Source organism: Durio zibethinus, chromosome 26, assembly GCF_047325235.1.
Source record: "Durio zibethinus cultivar Kanyao isolate XHJ-2024 chromosome 26, ASM4732523v1, whole genome shotgun sequence".
In the NCBI taxonomy this organism is placed as follows: domain Eukaryota; kingdom Viridiplantae; phylum Streptophyta; class Magnoliopsida; order Malvales; family Malvaceae; genus Durio; species Durio zibethinus.
This window is the reverse complement of record NC_143187.1, coordinates 1,902,782-1,927,608: the sequence shown is the minus strand read 5'-3', so window position 1 is coordinate 1,927,608 and position 24,827 is coordinate 1,902,782. Positions and strand designations below refer to the sequence as shown.

Below are 24,827 nucleotides of genomic sequence, written 5' to 3'. Positions count from 1 at the left end.
CAGAAAGTGAAACACAATTCCTAGTAGGCCTCAATTATCAACAACAAACCCAACACAAGACATTTTACAATTTCCAACAAAACGATCCACAACCTAGACCCATTCAGTCGTACCCAACACTGTCAATGCTAATTCAAAGAAAAAATGAAGCAAAGTCAGAAAACTAAATGAGATAAAAAATAGAATAGAAAAGATGAGAAAAAAGGGAAAACCCAAAACCTCCTTAGTGGTGGTGGTGGTGGTAACAGGCGACGGTCGGTGTGATCTCTTAAAGATATGAACAGTGAAGACATAGAGCTTGACAAAAGAAATCACATACTGAAAGTTGGTGAAAATCTGATGGTGGGAGAGGTCAAAACAGAAGAAAGAAAAGACCATAACTTAGACGTCAGATCTACGCCTTTAGGGAGCGATTTATGAAAAAACAAGCCTATATTCATGACAATGAAAGTAAAAAGCAACGATAAGGGGAATTTTGGCTTGACCGATTGTCGGACGGTGGCGGAGTATGGTAGCGTCGATAACTGATCACGACGACACCGATGATGGATCACAACGATGTCGGTGACGAAACCTGAAAACCTTTGAAGTTTTTGACCTAGGTTCTTCTATCCTTAGAAAGAGAAAGAGAGAAAACTGAGTGTAGAGAGAGAGAAAGAAACGGTAAAATGAATAGAAAAGCTTAAGAGTAGGCTTTTATAGGATCAATAAAACAGTGTCATTTTAGCCAAGGAAATTGGGTTCCTTTTAACCTGTTTCAAGGATTCGCATGTCATACATTGGGCGATCCGACCTAGTCACTCAGCTCAATCTTCTATTCTAGTCCAGCTTCATGCCATTTGAGCTCCAAATTGAGTCATTTTCTTGTGTAAAGTTGAGCCGCGATGATTTTTTGGAGCCAAACGGTGAATTGTTTTGGGAATTCTTTGTCCATTTTTGTCATTTTGCCCATTATTTGTCAATTTTTTTTAAATGAGTAAAAAATGATAAATGAATAAAGAAAAACATTTCAAAAAAATATATTTTTAAGGAAAAGTTAAAAGTATCAATTTTTTTTAAAAATAAAATTTTAAAAAAAGAAATTTCTTAAGGATAAGTTGGAAGTACCAATTTTTCTTAAAAATAAAATTTTTAAAATCAAAATTTTCAAAAGCATTTTGAGGAAAAATTGGAAGTACTAATTTCCTTTAAAAATAAAAATTATCAAGAAAAACATCTTTAAGGAAAAGTTGAAAGTATCAATTTTTTTTGTATAAAAGCATGAGTTTTTTTTTTTTTAAATATCTATATTAATCATTATGCTTTACTCTTTTTTTTTAAATAACGTTAAATAATCCGATGACGGAGCCTCTACAAGAGAAACAATAGTTTTCTTGTATACTCTTGAGGTGAGAAAATTTTCTTAATTTTTTGCTAAAAGTATTGGAGTTAATTAAGAATAATTTTTAATAATTAATTACTTGATAAAATTTTTAAGGCTTATTGGATAACACGAAATTAAGTTGGTACCATCTTTAATGGGTGTTGTAGGGGTGCTATAACCTTTCCCACATGTAACCGAACTCTAGAACCCTATTTTGGTTTGCAAACCCGAACCTATTCTTTTAAGGACCTTTAGTCAAGCTTAGGACCTCCTTAAAAGGATAAATTCTTTAGGTGGTCAATTGCACTTAAATAAAAAATATTGGTGGCGACTTTTAAAGTCAATGTCTAGTGATAGATCGCCAGATCTATATGTTATGACAGTTTGACAATTTCGCTAGGGACAAGCCGAGAGTCAAGCCTACAAATAAATTTGTGTTATCCAAAAGCCTAATAAAATTAATTTTTTTTGTAAAGATTTTTATGCATTCATTTTGTTTATTTGTTTGATAATTATGTCATTCATATGCATGTGCATGACATGAGTTCTATATCCGAACTCCATCCCTTTATGAGGGAGTAAAGTACCTATGCTTCGTGAGGTTTTAATGCCTCCGTAGTAGCTAGCGAAATACTTTCACTTAAATTGAACATTTTTCGCTTGCAACCTATAATGGGTGAAGATTGGGGTGCCTTATTAGTTTGTGACGAATAATGATTTAAAGAACAATTTGAGAACCTTTAGACTTTAGCCTTGAACTACATATAGTGAACCTTAGAAGTGTCTAACCCTAAGATAGAGTCCTTTCTACCCAATGATAGATATACCTTGAAACTAGGACACAATAAAAAATAAGTTGTGTTGATCTAACCATTTTGATTGTTTGACTTTATGCATTTGCATTATCATATCATGCATCATTTTTATTGTCATATGTAACATTGTGCATCTGTATCATTTTTATATTAGATTTCATCCATGAAAATGTACATTTCATTTGTGCATCAACATGTCATACATAAAACACAGCATGACATTTCTAATTATAATTGTGATACTAAAAGTTCAAAGATAGCTTCATCAAGCAACCTCACCCATCAATACAATACAAGAGCTTGAGCCAAACAAATGAACAAAAAAATTTCAATCGTCTCGAGAGGATAGAGAAAGCTAAAGAGAAGCTAGAATGAGAGTTGAATAAGATTTTGAAAGTTTTGAACAAGTTAAATAAGGGAAAGAGTGTAAAAAAATTATCAGCCAATAAGAGCATCCCTCACAAAAGGAGGATGACCCATTGTACCCTTCTAGTTTTGGGCCACATCAAGCTTAACCCACATAAGGTCCACCACCATAGTAGTTTATATATCCTATAGGGTACACATACCCTGGAATGCCATCAGTTTCAAATCCACCATAGTACCAAAGCTACATAAATCCTATACTTATTGAAAATATAGTAGAACCAATACCAGTCTCTAATTTGAATGATCTAAAAGATAAATAAAAATTGAGACCTAAGGAGAATGAGACTTTAAAAGCTTCAAAAATTGAACAAAAAATGAACCTGTTAGAGGAAAGGCTTCGAGCAGTGGAAGGAGTTAGTTTTTATGGTTCAGTGGATGCAGCTGAGCTCTGTTTAGTCCTGGTTATTGTTATTCCTCTTAAGTTCAAAATGTTAGAGTTTGAAAAATACGATGGTACAAAATGTTCGAAGACCCACATTATCATATACTGTCAAATAATGAGAAGTTATTAATGCATGTGTTTCAAGACAACCTCACGGGCTCTGCTGCTAGGTGGTATGTCCAATTAAACAAGACTCGCATTCATTCTTGGAGCTATATGACCCATGCCTTTATTAATTAGTACCGATATATTATAGACTTAGCCCATGATCATCTTTCTTTATAGAATACGAAAAAGAAAGTAATTGAATCATTCAAAGAATATGCCCAAAGATGAAGGGACATAGCCTCTCAAATGCAACCTCTGTTAACTAAAAAAAAAACTATGGTATTGTTCGTCAGTACTTTAAAATTTCTTTATTATAAAAAGATGATAGGAAATGCCACGAAGAATTTTGTCGAAATGGTAATCTCAGGTGAAATCATTGAGAATGCCATTAAAAATGGTAAGTTAAAATGAAGGGAAACCAAAAAGGTACCAAAGAAAAAAACATTGAAGCTCAAGCCGTGAGCCTTGATAGATAGTTCAGGGGATATCAACCTTATCCACTACAAGGTTACGCCCCATACTATCCTGCTATGAACAATATCTCACTTTATCCTTACCAATCATATTCAGAACCAGCTTACTTACCAACTTACCAATCAGCCTTTCAAGTACTTGTATATGATTCTAGTCATATCATTACATTAGCTTTAAAACCTAACAACAAAGCAAGTAGTTTAAGAAGATCTCGAGATAACCAAGAAAGAGCACAAATTGACCCTATCCCTATGACCTATACTGAGTTGTTCTCAAAACTTGTTAAGAACAACTTGGTTTCTCTAGTTATTCTAGAACCATTGAAGCCACCCTATCCAAAGTGGTATGATGCTAGTGCAACGTATGATTATCACAATGGGAACGTAGGTCATTCTATTGAACCTGCCATACTTTCAAACATAAAGTGTAAAGTTTGATCCAAAAAGGTTTAATGAGCTTCGACGAGTCAGGAGGTAAAATGTCAATAAGAATCTTTCACTTGATTGCACAAGGGCATGATTTTAGAAAAAGATGTCAAGACTGGTTGAAAGCTACTTGTCATTTTAAGATTTCTTTCATATTAATGTTAGGAATTCTTTTTTGCAATATGATTTCACTTGCTATCATTTCAATAAAAGGCAAGTTAATGCATTTTATTATATTTTCTTTTTCATTCAACTATTGTTCCATGCTTTATCACCTTTCATAACTTTATGTTCTTATTCTTGAATTCCAAACGATGAATGTTTAGACAATGATAGCAATAATTTTAGGATTTAATTTTGAGAACTCATTTACATTGATTTAGAGAGATTATTTGAGTAAAAAAAACCAGTTACTAGCAGATATGAAATTAATATGACTTGAAAAGATATAGTATCTTATAAAGATTCATGAGCTTATTTTTGTTCAATAGATGATGTTCAAAGAAAGTATTCACATTTGAGATAAAAAATTACCATCTTTCTTTTACCATTCAAAAAAAACATTTATCGTTATCCCTTTGAGCCTATTATGATTTCTTTTTCCTAAAAGAACCCTGCCCAATGATCACCCTCCACACTAGGAGATAATTTTTGAAAAAAAAAGAGCCCAAAAACCACAAAAAGTCCTAAAAAAATTAAAAAGAAAAAAAAAAGAGAAAAAATGAATGCCACAAAAAAGTAGGGTAAAGCAATGAGAATTCTTTTATTAGGAATAAGATGAAAAAAGGAAAAGTAGTTAAATGATATAAAGTAGGGTAAAATGCCAAGCTGCATCAAGTGATGATCATTTGGTTTTAAACCCTTTAAACACATGTTTTGAGCATATTTTATCTATTTCTTTCATGACCCCTCACCATAGCCTACATTACAACCTTTAAAAGTGCATTTGGATTAAATGTAAATACTCGAATTGAATGATCATATGTTGGGCGAAGGTATGCTCATGATAGAATAATGGAGTCACGATATATTGCTCTAGAGATTAATATATGAAAGATATCAATAATGGATAAAAAAAGATGAAAAAAGGTAAGAGAAAAAAAAAGGGAAAATGGATGAAAAAATAAAAGAAAAAAAAAGAGAAAATGAAAAAAAAGATAAAAAAAATATTCAAATTAAAAATTCTAAAGGGTAATTTGGGTAGATAAACTCTGAGTTAAAAATTGGATGAACAATTCAAATATATGAAAGATCAAGGCATCTAAAAATCCTCCAAAGCTGGGGCAAAGTTGGATGAGCTTAAAATGATTTCGACAATCAATGGAATGAGTTTTTAAAAATGAATCTTGAATTAATGTTCAAAATTGTCTGAATATTCATTTGTCCCAATGACATACATCCAACTTATTTTTTTCCCCATTTGCCTTTGTACCAAAACTCACTCTTCATTGATTGCTTTTCTCTTAGTGCACCTTGTGCTCTTTTAGTCTCACATCCCTAGAATAAATTGAGGAAATGTATGATTGCATTGTGTTTGTCAAGAATTGAAATGATAATGAATGAATGAATATGTGCTTAAAAGGTTATTGCATTCTTTTGAAAAGAAATCCAGAATGATCGGAGGCAAAAATGATGAAGAGGTGGCAGAAACTTGAAAAATGACACATGGGATGGCTAAATGTTAACATGGTGATAGATTGCTAAATAAGATCTAAAAAGATGATATGATCAAGAGATGAATATGGTGATATATTGGTCGACATAATATAATCAAATGATGACGATCAGTGGACGAAATTCATTCTGGAATGGCTAATGCTGATGAGCATATGAGTTAAGTGATGGAAAAGAATGTGGATCAGTTGATGAAATGGCTAATGCTAAGAAGCTTATGAGTGGTGACCCAACGATGAAAGATAAAAACTTGTTTTGAAATTGCTAATGCTAATAAACCTGTGAATGATGATCAAGTGATGAAAATGATGAGAATCAGTTGATGAAACTCGTTTTAAAGTGCTGAGAAGCTCAATGAAAAAATATAAAATAGTGGAGTTTTGAGAACCATATCACCACAATTATTTAAGATTTCATGACATTATTAACATCCGTATTCCATGCATTATGTTAGCATTGTTGTTTGAACAGTACATGTACATAATTTGATGGATTAAAACTTTGTTTGGACATGCATTGTGAGAATCTAGATTGTTGCATTTGCATCATTGATCATGTCATTCAGTACATACAAAATTTTAACTTTGGTAAAAGTTTGAAGCCTATTTAGAAAAGAAACTTTGAATATTTTGATGAAGTCTTAAATTTTCAAATGAGAATCTTTGAGTTTTAAATGAAAATCTTTAAGACATTTTCAAATGATAATCTTTGAGTTTTAAATGAAAATCTTTAAGACATTTTCAAATGATAATCTTTTAGTCTTAAATTAAAATCTGTAAGAGATCTTTAAATAAGAATCTCTGAGTCTTAAATGAGAATCTTTAAGTGTCAAATAAGAATCTTTGAGGTGTGAAACCCAAAATTTATCGAATGTGAATCTTCGAATTCAAATGATAATATTTGAATTTCAAATGAGAATCTTTAAATTTCAAATGAGAATCTTTGAATGTGAAACTCTAAGATTTCTTGGATGTGAATCTCCAAAATTCAAACGAAAAGCTTTGAACTCAAATTTTGGATGCGAATCTCTAAATTTTTTAGTGAGAACATTTAAACTTAGATGTGAAACTCTAAGATTTCTTAGATGTGAATCTCCAAAATTCAAACGAAAAGCTTTGAACTCAACTTTTGAAGGTGAATCTCTAAATTTTTTAGTGAGAACCATTGAACTTAGATGTGAAACTCTAAGATTTCTTGAATGTGAACCTTCAAAATTCAAACGAAAAGCTTTGAACTTAACTTTTGGAGGTGAATCTCTAAATTTTTGAGTGAGAACATTTGAACTTAGATGCAAAACTCTAAGATTTCTTAGATGTGAACTTCTAAAATTCAAACGAAAACTTTGAACTCAACTTTTGGATGCGAATCTCTAAATTTTTTAGTAAGAACCTTTAAACTTAGATGTGAAACTCTAAGATTTTTTGAATGTGAACCTTCAAAATTCAAATGAAAAACTTTAAACGTTTGGGATGTGAATCTCCAAAATTTGAATGAGAAATGTTATATACGAGTCTTGCAATTTGCAAATGCGAATCTTACAAATTTGAATTCTTGCTTACCTAAAATCTTGCAAGTTTGAATTCTTGCGAAACTGAAGTTTTGATAATCAAATTTTAGTGAGTTCTTATGAAGCTAAAAGGTTTTTGCAAATCTGTTCGGACTCAAATTGTGAATCTTTGAGTTTTCATTACAAATTTTATCAAGTATGATCTATGACTCCTGTGGACATGATTGTCGATGAGCAATTTATTTTTTAAAGTTGTGGAGCCTCTGTTTAAAGGAGCATTTATTTTTTTCAAAGTTGTGGAGCTTCTGTTTATAGGAGCATTTTATTTTTCAAAGTTGTTGTGCCTCTGTTTAGAGGAGCTTTGTTATTTTTTTTCAAAAAATAAAAGTGTCAAATTGATTGGGTTGTCTACGTCTTTGTACAATTTTTGTTTCATAAAAAGTGTATAAAAAGGGACAACTATAGATACTCCAATTTGTCTGAGGGTCTACAAGATCAACTCTGATAATTAAAAAATAAAAAAATAAAAAAAATGGAAAAAGGTGTTTAAGTTTGCATAAAACTGGACTAATAGAGTTTGGATTGGATTCAAAGATTGAATCTCAATCATAATAAGAAATTGAGATTGATTAGAAACTCATCTGATCAATCCCTATAAATAAATGCTAGAATAGCACAGAAAAAAGGGAAACACAAGAAGGGAAGATCATATAGGCAGAAACAAAGTGGGAGACAAAATATCACCATTCACAGATACATTGCTAAAACCATAAAACTTACAATCATCCCTTTTTCCCTAGCCTAGTTTTCACCTCAAAATCCTTCAGCCAAACTTGCTAGAACCAAAGTCACTCACATTCCCACTTGCACTAAAACAATCTAAAAAACCCCGCAATCGATCTTGATCGAAACCTACACCACCCAACTGCCAACAATCAGACCCCAAAGCCATATATAGAAAATAATTCCACCATCACTGTTCAACCATTTTTAATTTCCCTAACCAACCATTCAGCAATTAGAGTCCCAAATTAAATCAATTTCCAAAAAGCAAAACACAATTCCCAATAGGCTTCAATTATCAACAACAAACCTAACACAAGACATTTTACAACCCAGACCCATTCAGTCGTACCCAACACTGTCAATGCTAATTCAAAGAAGAAATGAAGCAAAGTCAGAAAACTAAAAGAGATAAAAAATGGAAAAAAATACCTAAAACAATTTGTGGCTTGGCTTCAAAAAATCACTACAGCTCAGCTTTACATAAGAAAATGGCTCAACTGGGAGCTCAAATGACGAGAAGCTAGACTAGAACAGAAGATCAGGTTGAGTGACCAAGTCAGTTCGCCAAATGTATGACACGCGGATCCTTGAAACGAGTCAAAAATAGTAAAAAGGAAACAATTTGTCATTCTACCCATTATTTGTCAATTTTTTTTGAATGAGTAAAAATGGATAAATGAATAAAGAAAAACATTTCAAAAAAAATATATTTTTAAGGAAAAGTTGAAAGTATCAATTTTTCTTAAAAATAAAATTTTCAAAAAAAAAAAACATTTTTTAAGGAAAAGTTGGAAGTACCAATTTTTCTTGAAAATAAAACTTAAAAAAAAATTTTAAAGGAAGAGTTGAAAGTATCAATTTTTCTTAAAAATAAAATTTCTAAAATAAAAATTTTCAAAAGCATTTTGAAGAAAAGTTGAAAATATCAATTTTTCTTAAAATTAAAATTTCAAAAAAAAATATTTTTGAGGAAAAGTTGGAAGTACCAATTTCCCTTAAAAATAAAAATTATCAAGAAAAACATCTTTAAGGAAAAGTTGAAAGTATCAATTTTCCTTGTATAAAAGCATGAGTTTTTTTTGAAAAAAATATATATTAATCATTATGCTTTACTTTTAAAAAAATAATAATGTTAAATAATCTGACGACGGAGCCTTTATAAGAGAAACAATAGTTTTCTTGTATACTCTTGAGATGAAAAAATTTTCTTAATTTTTTGCTAAAAGTATTGGAGTTAATTAAGAATAATTTTTAATAATTAATTACTTAATAAAATTTTTAAGGCTTATTGAATAACACGAAATTAAGCTGGTACCATCTTTCGTTAGGCGTTGTGGGGGTGCTATAACCTTCCCCACATGTAACTGAACTCCCGAACCCTGTTCTGATTTGCAAACCTGAACATATTCTTTTAGGGACCCTTAATCAAGTTTAGGAGCTTCTTAAAAGGATAGATTCCTTATATGGCCAATCGTACCCAAACAAAAAGATTGGTGACGACTTTTAAAGTCAATGTCTAGCGATAGATCTCCAGATTTATATGTTATAACACTTGGTTCTTCTTTTATTTCTTGACGAAATAAGAAACAAACTGTGGTGTCCCACTTTAGCACTGAATGTGAGTATCGAGCTTTTATATATACTATATCAGAACTTCTATTGTTATGATAGCTATTTCAGGATATAGATGTTTCTCATCACTATAGTGCTTTTATATTTTGTGATAATCAAAGTATCATTCAAATAGTTTACAATGATATTTTTCATAAGTGTACTAAACATATTAAAATTGACCGCCACTTTATTCTTTACCATTTGCTCGCTCAAACTCTTCGACTTGTTCCTATTATCAGTACTAATAACAAAGAAGATATCTTCACAAACACATTTGCCTAGTCAATTTTTTGTCCAATTTTCCAAGCTCAAGTTGGCCTCTACATTACCATTTTGAGTTTGCAAAGAGGTGTCAATGGTGTTTTAGTAATATTTTGATAACATTTTAGATTGATTTCAATGATATTATTATAGTAATATTCCAGTAATAATCTAAATTAATTTGATATTGATTTAGATAATAGTATATATTGATTTAACTAATTGTAGGAATTAATTTAATTATTATTTTTATTTATTGTATTTCTTATTTTGTAACATTGTACTTTTGTAAAAATAGGTCTTGAGTTTCATTGTAAAACACAAGTTATTATAATAAAAGTTTTTATCATTTTCTTCTTTATCAATTTTAAATGTTGTAATTAATAATATTTATTTTTAGATATTGTGTAGAGTAAACACAATTAATTAGTTCCTTCGTTTTAAAGTGTTTGTCATGTATTGATTTTCACCAAGTTTAAGAAAAAAATTTATTTTAATGTATTTAATATTAAATTTTAAAATTTTTTTAAAAAATTAAAATTTTATGATTTTTAATGTCAAACAATAAAAAATCATAAAATATAATTTTAAATTATAAAAAATAAAATAGGATAAATTTTGGGATATCCCAAAGGGAAAATATGGATAAAGAAAATGAGACAAATGAAGTATTTTATACATCAGATGTATTTATAAAGAATTTTGCAAACAATTATCTTAAGAACATTCTTTAATGTTAGATTTGTAGTTGATTTGATGAATTCAATTGTTTTAAAAATATATATTATCTAATATATAGTAATCTTAAAAAAAAATTCTTAAAATAATCGTTAACAAAATTCATTTACAAATTATGCTATTTTTCCTAATGGGACTTGATATCATATTAATATAATAAATATATGATAAATATATGTATTTTTTTTATCTTTGTAATATACTTTTTCTATTTTATCAAATTTCTAAACTCTCTTTTAAAAATTCATTTCCTTCTTAAGCTATTTACTTTTTGATATTATGAATTAAACCCTAAACTCAACAAATATGTAATTATTACTTAGTATATTATTATTTCATCCTTTAATTTACTTTTCTTTTTTTACATCTAAATATTTTAAGAATGTTTTGTAGTTTAAAATAAATAAAAAATGTTACAAAAATATAAATAGGTAGAGGGGTTTACTTGAAAAAGAAATTAAAGGGAAAAATAGGATTTCTTTTTCTCATTTTCCCTTTTTTGTGCTTTTTATATTTCCTTTCTTTTTGCCTAAATTGTTACAAAATAGTTTATAATTCCAAATCAATTGAAAAAAATTCATAAAATTTCTCAACAATTTATACATTTCAAAATTTAAAGAAAAAAAGAAAAAGAACTCCCAATGATGTAAAAATTAATTGTGAAAATGCCCTCCATTTTTTTTTTTTTGTTTGTTATCTCCCAATGCCATCATTACTGTTTTTATTTGTAAGAATGTACCGAAAATAGTAAATTAAGAATTTATTGAAGAGCTGTTCACAAAAAAAAAAAAAAAAAAAAGAATTTTTGAAGAGGAGTCAAAGGCTCAGAGCCACCTAACTATATTCTAGTTCAAAGTTAGTTGTAAGGTTGCAAATGCATGAAAGCAAAGGCATTCTAGACAATATAATTATAACTATTGAAAATTTAATTTATTGATTAATGCATGATCTCTATTTTAAAAAACTCAAATTCGCCATTTCCCAACTAAAAATATATATAACTATACAGTATCCCGTTGTTAGATGATCTTAAGATTTCAATCAAAAGTTGTAATTTCAAATATTGAGATAAATGACATAAGTTTTACTAATAAAAAAGAACTAAACTTCTAATCTTGTAGTCAAATATTTTGTTAAAAAAATTATAAAATTTAACTCGATTAATTTATATAATTATCTGATGATAATTTATAAGTTTAGAATTCAAATTTTATCACTTGTGACTTCCTTTTCAATTCTCAAATTATAGTTTCTTTTGTACTTAAAAAATAAATTTTATAAAAAAATAATTATATAAAAAATCCAAGGAAATTTGATAAAATAATGGGCAAAGTGGCAAAGTATGCTATCTAAAGGAGAAATTTCCACATGACTCTCTAGGTGGTCAAAGTCGCCTTCAAGAATTTAATTATCTGGGCCTATATAATATAATTAGAAATTCCAATGTTGAAACAAAACAAGACACATTCAAAGCAAACAAATGCCGTAAGGAAAAAGATAGCAGTGGGCTGGGACCTGAAATAGTGACCAAGTGACATGAAAAATGAAACGATATATAGTTTTTTTTTTTTTTTTTCTGTTAGTAATAACCTTTCAACATTTGAAAAAGGGAAAAGGTCGTTGTCAACCCATTCAATGAGAAAAAAAATCCAAAGAATTCACAACAAAAGCCACTTTCATAAAGTTTATTTGTGTGGTCATTGCTGTAATAGCAATTAAATTCTGATATTGCAATATAAATCAATTTGTCAGACAACGTTAACATCACATTGAAACGAAAGAAAGAAAAGTTTGAGCGCGAAAAAGTTGTGACAATGGCATTGTTGTTAACTAGTACAGTAGATCATGAGATTATTTTCTACAGGTGGCATCCTCAAGATGTATGAATTATCTAATGAAATGTATCATCAGATGGTCCAGTTCAATTTCTAAAGCAACATGAAAAAACATGATAAACGCTCATGACAAGCACTCAAATGCAGCAAGCAGTCATCTGATACATTTTCCTTCTTCATTTTCTGCTCCTCAAGATCGTATAACACCAGAAAATTACGGACCATTGAGTAATTAGAAAGTGTTCTGAGTGGCTTAATCCTCTCATTCCAGCAGCACTCTTAACATCCTTCAATGTTCATCTAAGATGCTTAGATGCACGTAGCCATCATCAAATTCAAACTTACCAACTTGTGCAAACACCAGATTCTGCCCAACGAATAAGAAGACATGCAGATTATAATTATATAACTATGAATCTTCAAGATTTAGTATTTGAAAGGAAATTAAGAACAGAGCATGAACGAAAACAAATCTTCCCAGAACTCATGCCTAGAAGTATTGTAAATTTCACTTCATCTTTTTGGTACGTTAGAGGGGTTAACACTAACAGTAGTCACAGAGCTACACTTGAAACAATTATTGAGGTAGAAATTTACATTACCATCTAAATCTATCAAGGGGCCTGGTTACCTGTTAGGCTTGTGGGTTTTGCCTTAATCTGGGCCTTGAACAGATGCTTTTAGGAGGTTCGGTTTGTCATATTATTTTATTAATAAAGAATTGTTTTTATTTGATATTAGTTTTAAAATATATTCAAAATATAAAAATAAATATAAAATAGTTTTAATATTTTAATAATTTTTGTAATTTAAATGAATAAATTAAGCTCTCGAACTTAAAATTTAGAGATGGCAATCGGATTAAAGATTGAGTAATCGACTACCACTTGTTTCCTATAATCATAGTGATAGAATAGTCTAATAGTTTTGATCCAACATAAGCACTTGAGTTCACTTTCCTTTTTCTTGTTTTCAATTTGGAATATTTGAATTTGGATGACGTATCCTTATATTCAATAAACCGATCATGTCCTTGATTGATTGAGCGTTGGCAGTCAGACATTGAAAGTTCAGACTTCAGAGCTGATTTTGATGATGCTTGCGGCTGGGGCTGGTTATAATGTCGTCATTTAACAATTCATAGCGGTATAATAGCGACAGAAAAGCACTGATTTGGCCATTAAAGCTGAGAGATTTTTCAGACCAGAAATCAGAATATCAGCTGCCAACTTTCTACTACAATTCATTTGGATTCAAAAGTTACAATCAGCAGCACACACACAAAAAAAAAAAAAAAAAAAGAAAGAAAGAATGAGTGACTCCACGTTAGAGAAGGTTGCAGTGGCAACAACCCTTTTTTTCCATTTTTCCTCTACAAATAGTACAAAGTCCTGCTTAGGGCTTTGCTTGGTTTTTAGCAAAATACTGAAGCAAGAAAGTTGCCCAAGAACACCACCCCATGTTATGGCATTAAAAGTCTTTTGGCCTTAGTTCTGCATTGGGTATCTAACTCCGGCTGCTAGTACTCTCTGCTGCTCTATCTGAAATCATTATCGTAGAAAATGATGGTGACAAATGTTAGTAGTACTTAGTACTGATACACTGCTTTTTCTTTTATGATGAAGGACAAGGCATTATAGAGCAAAAAATGCAGAAAAATCAAATGAAAATATACCTGGAAAAGTTCATGCAATTTGTTCTTGAGGAAACAGTACTCATGTTCTAAGACCTCCAAGGCTCTCAGGCACCTGCATTTGAAATGCCAAAACATCTGGTTAGCAACCCTTATCTATATGCAGATATAGGCATATCTTAATGTGGGTAATGGGCTTGTTTTTCTGATTAAAAATGAAACAGTGAAGCAAAAAGGTAAACTTCAAACTTTTGTGTGAATTATCATCTTAAAGAATTAGTAGTATAAAAATATATATATAGTACTACTACATTGAAAAAACCAGAGTGAGGTGAGGGGCGTGGAAGCACAGAAGTAGAGGTAGAAAGGGGCATGCATACCCAGCACGGTTGTTCTGCTCAGAAGCGGCCCGAAAGGCAACGCACACGTTTCTGACCCTTTTGGCACCTATGCTAGAGCTGCTTCCCATCAACTGATTCAAATGGATTCTCATTTTCTTGTAGTCCGAGAACTCTCTATCCATCCTGTCCCATCACCTCCCATTCATTAACTATATACTAATAACCATATATTAAATAACTTCAAAAGTTCAAATGAGAGAGAGAAAAAGAGTCCGAGTCTGGGACAGACACATCAGCCGCATTATTGCACTCTCCCAAGGAAGAGAAAGGAAAAGGAAATAATTCCCATTAATTTAGAGAATCAATCAAATTACTTAAAACCAAAAGATAAAATATATTTGAAGGAGATTTTAATAAATTACAGTAATGATCTCAGGTTCCTCAAAAGCTTCTCCGACTCATGGAAGTAGATGTTGACAACTTCTGATACAAAGTTTGGAGAGCTCTCATCTTGAAGCTGTTGAAGTTGCAAGAATTGTTCGTCTAATATCCCCTGAACAATCAATCAAACCAAATACATCAGTTTTTTTAATACTAGAAACGGCAAACTATCCAAATAACTACCAACAAGAAAATAGCCTGGAAATTTAGGGGTGGCAAAATGTTGTCAAACAAAGAAGAAATGGAGCTGCCGTTCAGGACACAGCCTGCTGTTAATTGTTATCACTCTTTCCCTTTTCAAATTTATGAAAAAAAGAAAAAAATAAACAAAGTAAAACAAATGAGAAATTAAAGTGTGCGTCAGAAGAGTGATGACAATTACCTGGTGGAAGAGAAATGCGAGTAAACGGTTCATGTCGGCTCGCAACCGATCCGCACCCAACCCCAACATCCACAAAGGTAGACCCGTCTTGGCTAGTGGATTGTTGAATCCGCACGAAGACAATGACAAAAATTTGACCCAAAAAAATGGGGTTTTATACGACTTATTATATGAGTTAATGACTTTGTTTTTTTGTTGGGTTTCACTCTTTCCAGGGCTTACGGTTTTGTGTTCTTTCTCTTTCAAGCGGGGAATTCACACTTAAAAAGCCTCAGGTTCCACATGTATTTAAAGTGTAAGAGCTGACTCCCAAAAACAGTAAAATATTAGTAAAACAAAAGAATTTGATATTAAATAATTAGTGTGTTTTTATTATTTATTTATATGGGTTATATCTTGAAATATTATTAGAGTTTATAAGGTTAAAAAAGAATCAAATAGCTCTTTGGGTTTGTTTATGTTTTACATGAAATTTAAATCTAGTTTTTGATTTTTTTTTTTAATTTTTAAAATGTAGTTCACATTTCTCAAGTTTATTCAATTAATTATAATTGATTGCACGTATATTTTTGTTAATATGTAAATTTCAGTTTTATACTTAATATCTGTACTTATATTTAAAAAAATTCACATGCAATGTACATAACAAAAAAAATTGTAAATAAAGTTTTGTCAATGAGCCTAACAAGAACATTTTTATTGGAGATACTATTCATAATAGTAATATTAGCTTTTTTTTTAATTTCTAATTTATCTTTAACTCCCCTAATTCATATCTACATAATTTTCCAACATTATTAAATGAAATAATTGACTTTAAAAAGACATCATCTTATAATTTAACAATCTTAAAGAATTAAAAAAAAAAAAAGACAAGAACTTGTAAATAAATGGCATCTATTAAACCATCTTAAGCCTTAAAATGTCCGAGTATACTTTATTATTGTTTTCTAATATATGAGAATATGATTTGCTGTTTTTGAAAAAAAAAAATGAGTATAAGAATTCATTTTTCTATATAATTGATTGTATATATTGGATTGCAATCATTGAATTTGACTACAAATACAATGACATAGACAAACAAGATAAAATTCATAATTAAAAAATTTAATTACAACAAAAATTATTTTCAATCACAATTAATTATCAGTTATTCAAGATATTAAACTAGATTTTGGTGAGGGATTTGCAATTGCAATGCGCAGTGGAAGAGAGTGAAGCTGACATGTAGGAAGAGAGTGTGAGTAAAGGTAGGGGGGGGGGGGGAAGATGGCGTGCAAAATGGGTCAAAATCGAGGTGAGTGTGGGGTATTAACGGGACCAGCACACTAATGTTACAGGCCATTACTCGACAGTAAAGAAAGTGAGTTGAGACTTGAAGACCACCCTGGACTGAACTGGAAGGTTTTTAGAGGTGGGTAATTAACCTGCTTTCCCCCGTATCCAGTCACCTCGCGTGCTGTCTGTTTTGCCAGTCTAGTGCGGCGTTTCTTCCCTCACTCCCACCCGACAACTGTCTGCAGCCGGTAACTTGTCTGTCATAGCCAAAAACTAAACAAAAATGAACACTAACTTTTCACCGATAAAATAAATTTATTTACTCTTATCTTTTTCACAGATGCTTCCAAAACAAACACACACCCTGACCCATGGTGACCCTTTTTTCTTTTTTTTTTTTTCTACTTCGCTTTTTTCACTGACTTTCTTTTCTTTTCTGCTTTCTTTCTCGAGAAAATTGTTGAGGTTTAAAGTCGGCTGAGCTGTGAGCATGCATTGAAGTATGGCGAGGGAGGAGACAGAAAAGAAGCGCCCGGTAAACAAGGCTAAACTGTGACAAGAAGCTTGGTGATGTATTGGACACGTGTCAAACTGGGCAATGCTTTGGTTTTTGAATTTTGATGTATGATGAAATGGAGCTGAAAAGTAAAGAAGTGTTATGATGATAAGGCTTTTCAAAGAGTATGGTAATAGTAAATGCTTGGAGTATGACTCATTAATGAAAGCACAAAAATATAGGTGTGACCGTGTGATTCTTTCACTTCACTCACTTGGCAATTATGGGACCATCAATCTCAGTTTCTTTCACTGTATGATTTTTGGTGCTTTAACACTTTCTCTAGTTAAAAAGCCTGGTTCTTGTATTCCCTTCTTTCTTGCCAAGTTCTGAATCTTGAACCATAGATTAGTTTTGTGTATCAGAACATATAATTACATTTGCTTTCCTTCCAACATCAACTATACATAATCCTATAATCTTGTCAGATTAGAAACTTGGGTTACCTTTGTATAGTATAGCTCACCAATTGCTCTATATTAATTTGCTTTTGCTATTAAAGTTTTGCACTTCAATTCCTACATTTCAAAAGGAGTTGCTTGATTAATTAAAGATAACAGGCTTCCTACGTTGCATTTGATTAGCATCTTACAGTTGAGTCCTTTACCTCTTAATTGGAGGCAATAAGGGAAAGATAAGGCGATCGATTATTTTAGTATAAAATTAAAATAAAAAATAATTTTTATTTATAATAATTAACTATCATACTTAATTTTATCCCTCACACAATATTTACATCTAAACATATATTTTGATAATTGATTTTAATTTTATCTTTACAATACCTAATTTTATCAAAATCAATTTCATAATTCATCCAAATAGATTTTGATCCTTTATTTTTTTTATTCATTTAATAAATTTGGTAACATTGGCATATAATTTTTTTTGTGCCCCAGTGCCTAATTTAAGGATTAAAATGGGTCAATTTGTCAAGTAAATTAGAGAAGTTCTGGGACAAAAGCAAACACATAAACATTGGAGATGATGAATGGAGTAAATTATAGCAGCTCTATGAAATTCTTAAATTCTAAATCAGGAATGAAGCAGCAGCAGCAGCAGGGACCGGGGTGGCCTGCACAAAATACTCAGGGGGATCAGGTAGATGGATGGGTTTAAGCATTATTTTAGTTTTAATTGGAGAAGCATGGTAATTTGTTTACAGAAACCTCGACATACCCCACATGCTTCCTGTTGACGTAAGCAAAACCTTCATCTCTTATTATGCTTCTGTCTGGTCAGATTAATTATTACTATATATATCACATGTATTTTTATTGATTAATGATTTTTTAACTTTTATGTTTCCCTGTTAAAAGTAATTGTGACCTTTCTAATAAAAAATAAAAAATAACAATAATAATAAAAGTAAAATTCATAATTAGGTATTTTTTCAAAGAATGTCACATTTTTATAAAGAAAAAAAAATTATAAGTGTTCGAAATTTAAATTTTAAATTTATTAGAAATTATTTTTTAAAATGATTATATAAACTAATTTAACTAAAGCTTATGTGCATATTTAGGTATTTTTTGAATGAGAGGAAAGCTAGAGAAAAAGTATGCTTTGGATTGATACAACAAGATTATTGAATAATGAACCCTAAAACCTTTGTTAAAAGGAGCACTTTTGAAGGCGATTATACCAATGTTTAAGATAAAGAGTACTTAAAATTTAACATAGGCTTCATATTAATATAATCATGGTTTCAGCTCCCGTGCTTATTTACTATAGCCATTACCCTTTACGCATTGACAAGAAACCATATTATCATTATTGTTTTTGTCTTCATTTGCTTAGAAATTCCAAATGTTGGGGAGGGTGTCCTCCTTAGTTTAGACCCCTAAAGTTGAAAATCATGTCTCTTATTATTCCATTGGTTTAGTTTTCAATCTTCTTGAAAAGCCATGAGGTCATTTGAGCCTCATCTCATTGCTCGAGATAAATATAATTCTTTCCTTTGTCCAACTCTACTGAATCTCAGACTGTCTCAAAGCCATAAATTTTTTAAAACTATAAGAGGTTGGCATACGATTCAAAGAAAAAATTATAAGTATTAAAATTTAAAATTTAAATTTGTTATATGTTATTTTTTAAGAATAATTATATAAATTAATTGAATTAAATTTTAAATTTTTAAGTATTTAATTTTGTGTTAAATCAAATTCAAGATTAACATTAAAAAACATTTGCATCGCGTATTTTATTTAAGGATTGATGTATGATTTTTTTTTTTTAAGAGCAGAGTTTAAAATTTTTTTTCAAATATATATTTTTTGAACATTTCATTACATGCTCTTTGGTCTTGTACACAAGATGCAAGAAATTTGGAGATTTGCCTTGGTAGATGGGAAAATGTGTGTTCAATAAATACTATATAACTGGATGTTATTGATACAAATAATAATATTTTGTTTGAATCATCACTCTTTGGTGGCTCAAGTTGCTTCTTCAAAGGTGCAAGTATGGGCCTCATGACCCAAAATTGGGTAACTTGGTTTGGATTAGAGTTCAATTTTAAGCCCAACACTTTAAGTCATAAATGGCTTTAGGGAAGCTGCCCAAGCCGAAGCCAGCCTGCTCAAATTTCTTATTACACAGTTGACACCCAAAATCCAATCATTGCTGGGCTCACTGGGCTCAAACTTTCCCGCATGCTTTAAATTGATTAGTTAAAATATTAAAAAATCTTAACTATTCCACTTTATTTAAATAAAATAGGCTCGTATAGTTTATTGTATTTAAATAAAACTTTATTTTTTGATTTATGACTAAAAAAATTCTTATTTCAAACAAAAGATTTATTTTATGTTAAGAATTTATTTAAGTAAAAATTAAAAATTAAAAATTAAAAGTAAAGGATTAAACTTGAAGATTAAAAGTTTATTTAGATGTAATAAAAATATAAAAATTTATCTTAAGTAAAATGACAAAACTAAGGGATTTTTTAAATTATTTTAGCCATATTAATTTTTTGTGCATTGGAAATTGCTATATTTATTGCTTTAATGAAAGAGGAAAAAAAAAGAGTTGATTGGTTTAAAATTTTTTTGTTCTGTTATGAACTCTTAAGGTTGAGAATTAATCGTAAGTATCCTATAATCGATATTTGATTAACAACGCCTTACACAGGTATCAACAATACATACCATAGCGAAAAGTTGCAGTGCCAAGGTATAAGATCTTAAAAATCCGTTGATCATTAAACCTTAACTCAGGTAAAAATGATTTTATTTATTTATTTTTTTTTTTACAAAGAAAACCACAGTTTGAACAATAAGAAAGATCAAGATGATTGATTTTTGCGTAGTTTAATTATACCGTAATTACATCATAAGTACGGCTACATCTAGAGTTCTGAAACCTGATGGTTTCAACACAGAAAGTCGTCCATTCACCTAAATGAGTATCTCATCATCAAACGCTTTTAAATTAAGGTGGATCAGACTACTTTCCAATATAGACCCTCAGTTGTTCAAAGCCATCCTTTGCTTATGAACTTCAGTATGTAGCTTAACCTCAGTTGCCAGTCCAATAACTTGAAATTTGATCACATACCAAGTCATATCCACCTGCCACCATTCCAGACCATGTCGAGCTGAGTATTCAATGCTACCCACCTGATCACATATCAATTGACAAGAACTATATGTATATATTAGTGAGGGCAAGTTAATAGTACCAATTGTTCCTGGACAGATCACCAGTATTCCATGCTTGCTTCCCCCAGATATGGGAAGCTGAATTTACCAACCAAGTGATATGGTATACCCATACAGTCCTCAGACCCTGAAACGTAGCACGTTAATGCCTAAGCTTTGCAAACTCCTTATACTAGATGAGCTTATTTCGCTCATTCAATACATGTTTCACACTTTCACTTGAAAATAAGATTCTATAGAAATTACTCCAGCCCAACGATGCTTGACATTCATTCTAATTAATGAAATGTAACAGAAGTGGGTTCCCAACTGCAAAATTTGCCTACCTGGAGAAACAGAAATGACAATCTCAGCCTCTTTTTTGTCAAAGAATTAGATTACTGTTCTTTTTTTGCTAAGAAACTGTCAAATTTGTTTATCATAGTTAGCACAGATAGGCTTGGCCCTGCTTAAAGATGCAAGTGGATAAGACTCTCAACTTGCTATGTGATTTAGTCCGCAAACTAGATGTAACATGCTTTCTCACTTTTCCTTTTCATTTTGGGGCAGAGTACAACTTCCATGGCTTTCTTCTGTTTTTGTCTACTTAATGACAAAAAGCACTTGTCATATGAAAGTGGGCTCTCTAGCTCAGTGCTGTGAAGTGAATTGGAAGTGAAAGTCTTAAAAGGCTTTTTCCTCTCTCTCTCTCTCTCTCTCTTTAACAAAAAATTACAGAAAATCGAATTCCATACTTCCATTCTATTGTACAGCATGAAGTGACAAACTCATGCAAGAAACTACGTTGTTAAGAGTTCCATGAATAGCAATAGCTTCACACACTATACCCTAAGAAGGAATATTCAAGGCAAATAGGCTAATCTCAAAACATAGAAAATTGAAGAACTCGCCTACCATTCCCCAAACAAGGAAGGGAAATCCCCCAGAGCATATAGCAAAACTCCAAGTGCAATTGGATGAAGAATATAGGTGCTTTGAAGAAACTTATAGAAGGGCTGCTTCTCTAAATCCCTATCATTGGTTGGTTCTCCGTGCTGCAAATATCCCATTGATACAAAAACACTAAAAACATCAAATCACTCTGTATATATGTGAGTGATTGCATGTTTGAGAAAGAGAGATCGATATACCTTATCAATAACAGTGTTGGTATCAAAGAGCCAGCTCATGTGGCTAAACCAAAACCCTTCAATGGGGCTATGGGGGGTCTCTGTCAGAATCACAAAATTGGTGGTGGTACCTGTGTGTGCTTACCCAATCAATCGGATTCCCCTGCAAGCACCAAACCAACAATCAAATGATACTCCCATGTCAATGAAATTATTCCTCAAAATTTGAAAATTAGCAACCTGAAGTGCCTGGACTCCACAATAAGCAAAGAAGTACTCAAGCCACTTTGGAACCTTGAAGCTTCTATCCTGTGAAAAGACAATGTGATCCCCATAAGTCCTGTCATCACATAGAGTCCCACAGCAATCCAAAAGGCAGGCCAATTGAAATAAAATGGTGCAAAAAGGCTGAGCAAATGCATGGCTAAAACAACACCGGCAGAGACTATATCCAAGTGTTACATTTCCTATCCCAAAACACCTTCCTCCTCCTCTGCACCACCACATCAGAAAACAAAATTATACCCCAGGTTTCCCCTTCCGGGTCTGGTTCTTTCGCTACAATTGACACCCCACTAGCCAAAGCCAACACTTCCCTACTGCTGCAACTCCTATTCAGTTCAGTTTATAAAACTTGAATGCAAAGAACTTCGCATTCTGTTTATTTGATTTAATCCTGAGTTTCGATGGCCAAAGTTTAGGACTTCGCAAGAGCAAGGTCTGGTTTTTATTGTTGTTGCACTTCGAAGAGCTGAAAAATAAGGACTTGGCATTGACAATGGCAACGTGATTAAAACCATTGGGTTTAAATTGGCTGTTTGGGGGGGGGGGTTCAGGTTTTATTAAATCTGTGGTCGGTTTGCACTTAAAACCAAAGTCTGAAGATTTTGACTCATTGTAAGTACGGATTACAGAAAAAGAAAGTGGCATAAGAAAAGGACAAGAGAGATCAGCCAACAAGGCGATCTTGTGTAGATCAGAAGAGATAAGGTGAAATAATCAACTTGCCACCTGTGTAATGGGTCGGCGTAGGCTTTTGTTTTAGCCCTCGAGTTTTGTAAATAATCAACTTGACATGGATAGATATTTTCTTTTTCTCTCTCTCTGTAGGGGGTTAAAAGCAGCAGCAAAAGTGAGAGAGAAATGGCATCGGCGGCAACTGCGTCAATCTTTACGTCTCCAACTCAACCCATTTCGGCCGCGCGGTCGGTGAGAGGTACGTACAACTTCAAACTGCAAACCCATCTGTTTCAAACGCAAGTGGGAAGTCCCTTTGGAGACGTATTGTTTTTATTTGCTTTTTTTTTTTGTTTAATTTGTACACTGCTTCTGGGATTTTATTTTATTTTATTTTTAAATTGGATCTTTGAATGCTTAAATCGTGTTTCACGTTTTAATAGATTTGGAGAAAATGGGATGTTAAAATTGAGTTGGCAGTTGCTCCATTCTATTTGTATCTGCAGTAAAATCTATGTGCTAGACCAAACCAATTTAGTTCTCTCAAAATGTCGAGTAAAAATAGCTACACTTTATGCCTAACAATTTTGTATTTTTCAATGCAGCTAGTAGCTTTTATGGGTGCCTCATTGCCAAGGAATTTTCCGAAGAAGAAAAGATTAGTCAAGATTAGTGGGAAAGTGAGTGCTGCTGCTACCGTTACAAAAACTCCTATGGAAGAAATTAAAGAATATGTGCTTTAGCTTCATTCTATCCAACAGGTATACACCCCTATGGAAGATATTAAAGAGTATGTGGTCTGCTGCTACTGCTACTGAACTGAAAATTTCCTTTGGCTGCTGTGAACTTGATCTTTTCATTCACTAATGGAGTTGATTGGAATGGTCCTTACGGGCTACAGTTTTCAAGTTCCAATTGGCTTGGCAAAACAGACTAATTGAATTATTTAACCAGGTAAAAATGCTAATTTTGGCTTTGTGAGTCTTCCAGCTGTAGGTTGAAGATAATTTTCTTGTGCTGTGAGCACATTGTTATGTATCACTAGCATGATTGTCATACCTGTAATTATTTTGGAAGTAACACAAAATTTGGCAAGCTATCTAATGCAAGAAAATTTTCTTCTATGCTGCCGGCATGGGGTAGGGAGGGTGCCTGAAAGGGAAGTTGAAGCATTCATTTTTCATTTTGACATAAACTAGTGAACTCATTGCGAAACCATAAAATACGTGAACGTTTCTGTGTTTCCTTTATAACCAAGTTAATACTATTTGGAATGTTGAATTGATTCAGATTAGATTTGTGGAGAGAATGTCATTACCTCTGATCTGTAAATATGCTTAATCTTGTATTTCTGTAGCAGGGTTAGCTGAAGAGTTGAGTAAAGAAGTTGCATGTGACAGAGCAATCTTTCCAGACACAAATATTGTTGTGATGTGCTATGATCGGTAACTTGTCCAAAGGAGCAAGTAGACTTTTTATCTGTTTTGTTCTTTATTCTATATCTAAATTTCATTATCTTATATGTGTCTAAGTTCTAGCATTAATTTTGTGTGAACTCTATAAATACGACACTTGTGCAGGGCGATTATTGCAGTCTTGATCTAGTTCTTGGATGCATGGATCCTAACTCACACTTATATAACCCTCTCGCTAACATAGATGACTGGTCATGCCCAATTGACTCCAATTTTGAGGACTAGTGTCAACCAGCCACATCTCATGCACGCATCTCATATCATCTAATGCATTCACCATGGCAGAATATTTGCAGGATCACTACTTGGTATCAAAATGCAGTCCTATATGGAGTTCGCCCTGCCTGTGACTTTTCAAGAAATTTAAATACAAGGCTGCATATATTCATATGCATGAGGTACAGTACGATCATAATGCATGATTCAAATGAGTTTGATGTGCTTGGTGGGAAGGATCCTTAGATCTTTCTTTTTGATGCTCAAGTAGGGGTTGGAGTTGGGAAGGTTTAATGTAACTACCATAACCATGAGAATCCTTCAGTTTCTGAAATATTATGTTTACAGTATCATAATATCAGA

The 24,827-nt window shown here is 31.7% G+C and overlaps 1 protein-coding gene, 1 long non-coding RNA gene and 1 pseudogene across 5 annotated transcripts; 1 reads left to right on the top strand and 2 right to left on the bottom strand.

The window, feature by feature from the left end:
* Nucleotides 1-13,391: 13,391 nt before the first annotated feature.
* LOC111318529 (pseudo histidine-containing phosphotransfer protein 6-like) lies at nt 13,392-15,395 on the bottom strand. The gene is made up of 5 exons (XM_022921391.2): nt 15,209-15,395; nt 14,808-14,938; nt 14,425-14,568; nt 14,087-14,159; nt 13,392-13,952 (listed from the first exon to the last, which is right to left on the bottom strand). The coding sequence occupies exons 1-5, from the start codon at nt 15,275-15,277 to the stop codon at nt 13,899-13,901; spliced, it is 471 nt and encodes a 156-aa protein (XP_022777126.1). The 5' UTR covers nt 15,278-15,395; the 3' UTR covers nt 13,392-13,898.
* Nucleotides 15,396-20,259: 4,864 nt separating this feature from the next.
* LOC111275442 (palmitoyl-monogalactosyldiacylglycerol delta-7 desaturase, chloroplastic-like) lies at nt 20,260-22,616 on the bottom strand (annotated as a pseudogene). The gene is made up of 5 exons (XR_016334407.1): nt 22,057-22,616; nt 21,838-21,979; nt 21,602-21,741; nt 20,692-20,834; nt 20,260-20,657 (listed from the first exon to the last, which is right to left on the bottom strand). The product of XR_016334407.1 is annotated as a palmitoyl-monogalactosyldiacylglycerol delta-7 desaturase, chloroplastic-like (transcript).
* On the top strand, nt 22,274-24,351 carry LOC111318528 (uncharacterized). Of its 3 annotated transcripts, none has more exons than XR_016334408.1 (4): nt 22,274-22,806; nt 22,927-23,032; nt 23,379-23,727; nt 24,134-24,351. It is a non-coding gene; the product is annotated as an uncharacterized LOC111318528 (long non-coding RNA). The 3 variants fall into 3 exon arrangements; XR_016334409.1 differs by lacking the exon at nt 22,274-22,806 and having other exon boundaries at nt 22,830-23,032; nt 23,379-23,453; nt 23,535-23,727; XR_002693658.2 differs by lacking the exon at nt 22,274-22,806 and having other exon boundaries at nt 22,823-23,032.
* The last annotated feature ends 476 nt before the right edge of the window (nt 24,352-24,827 follow it).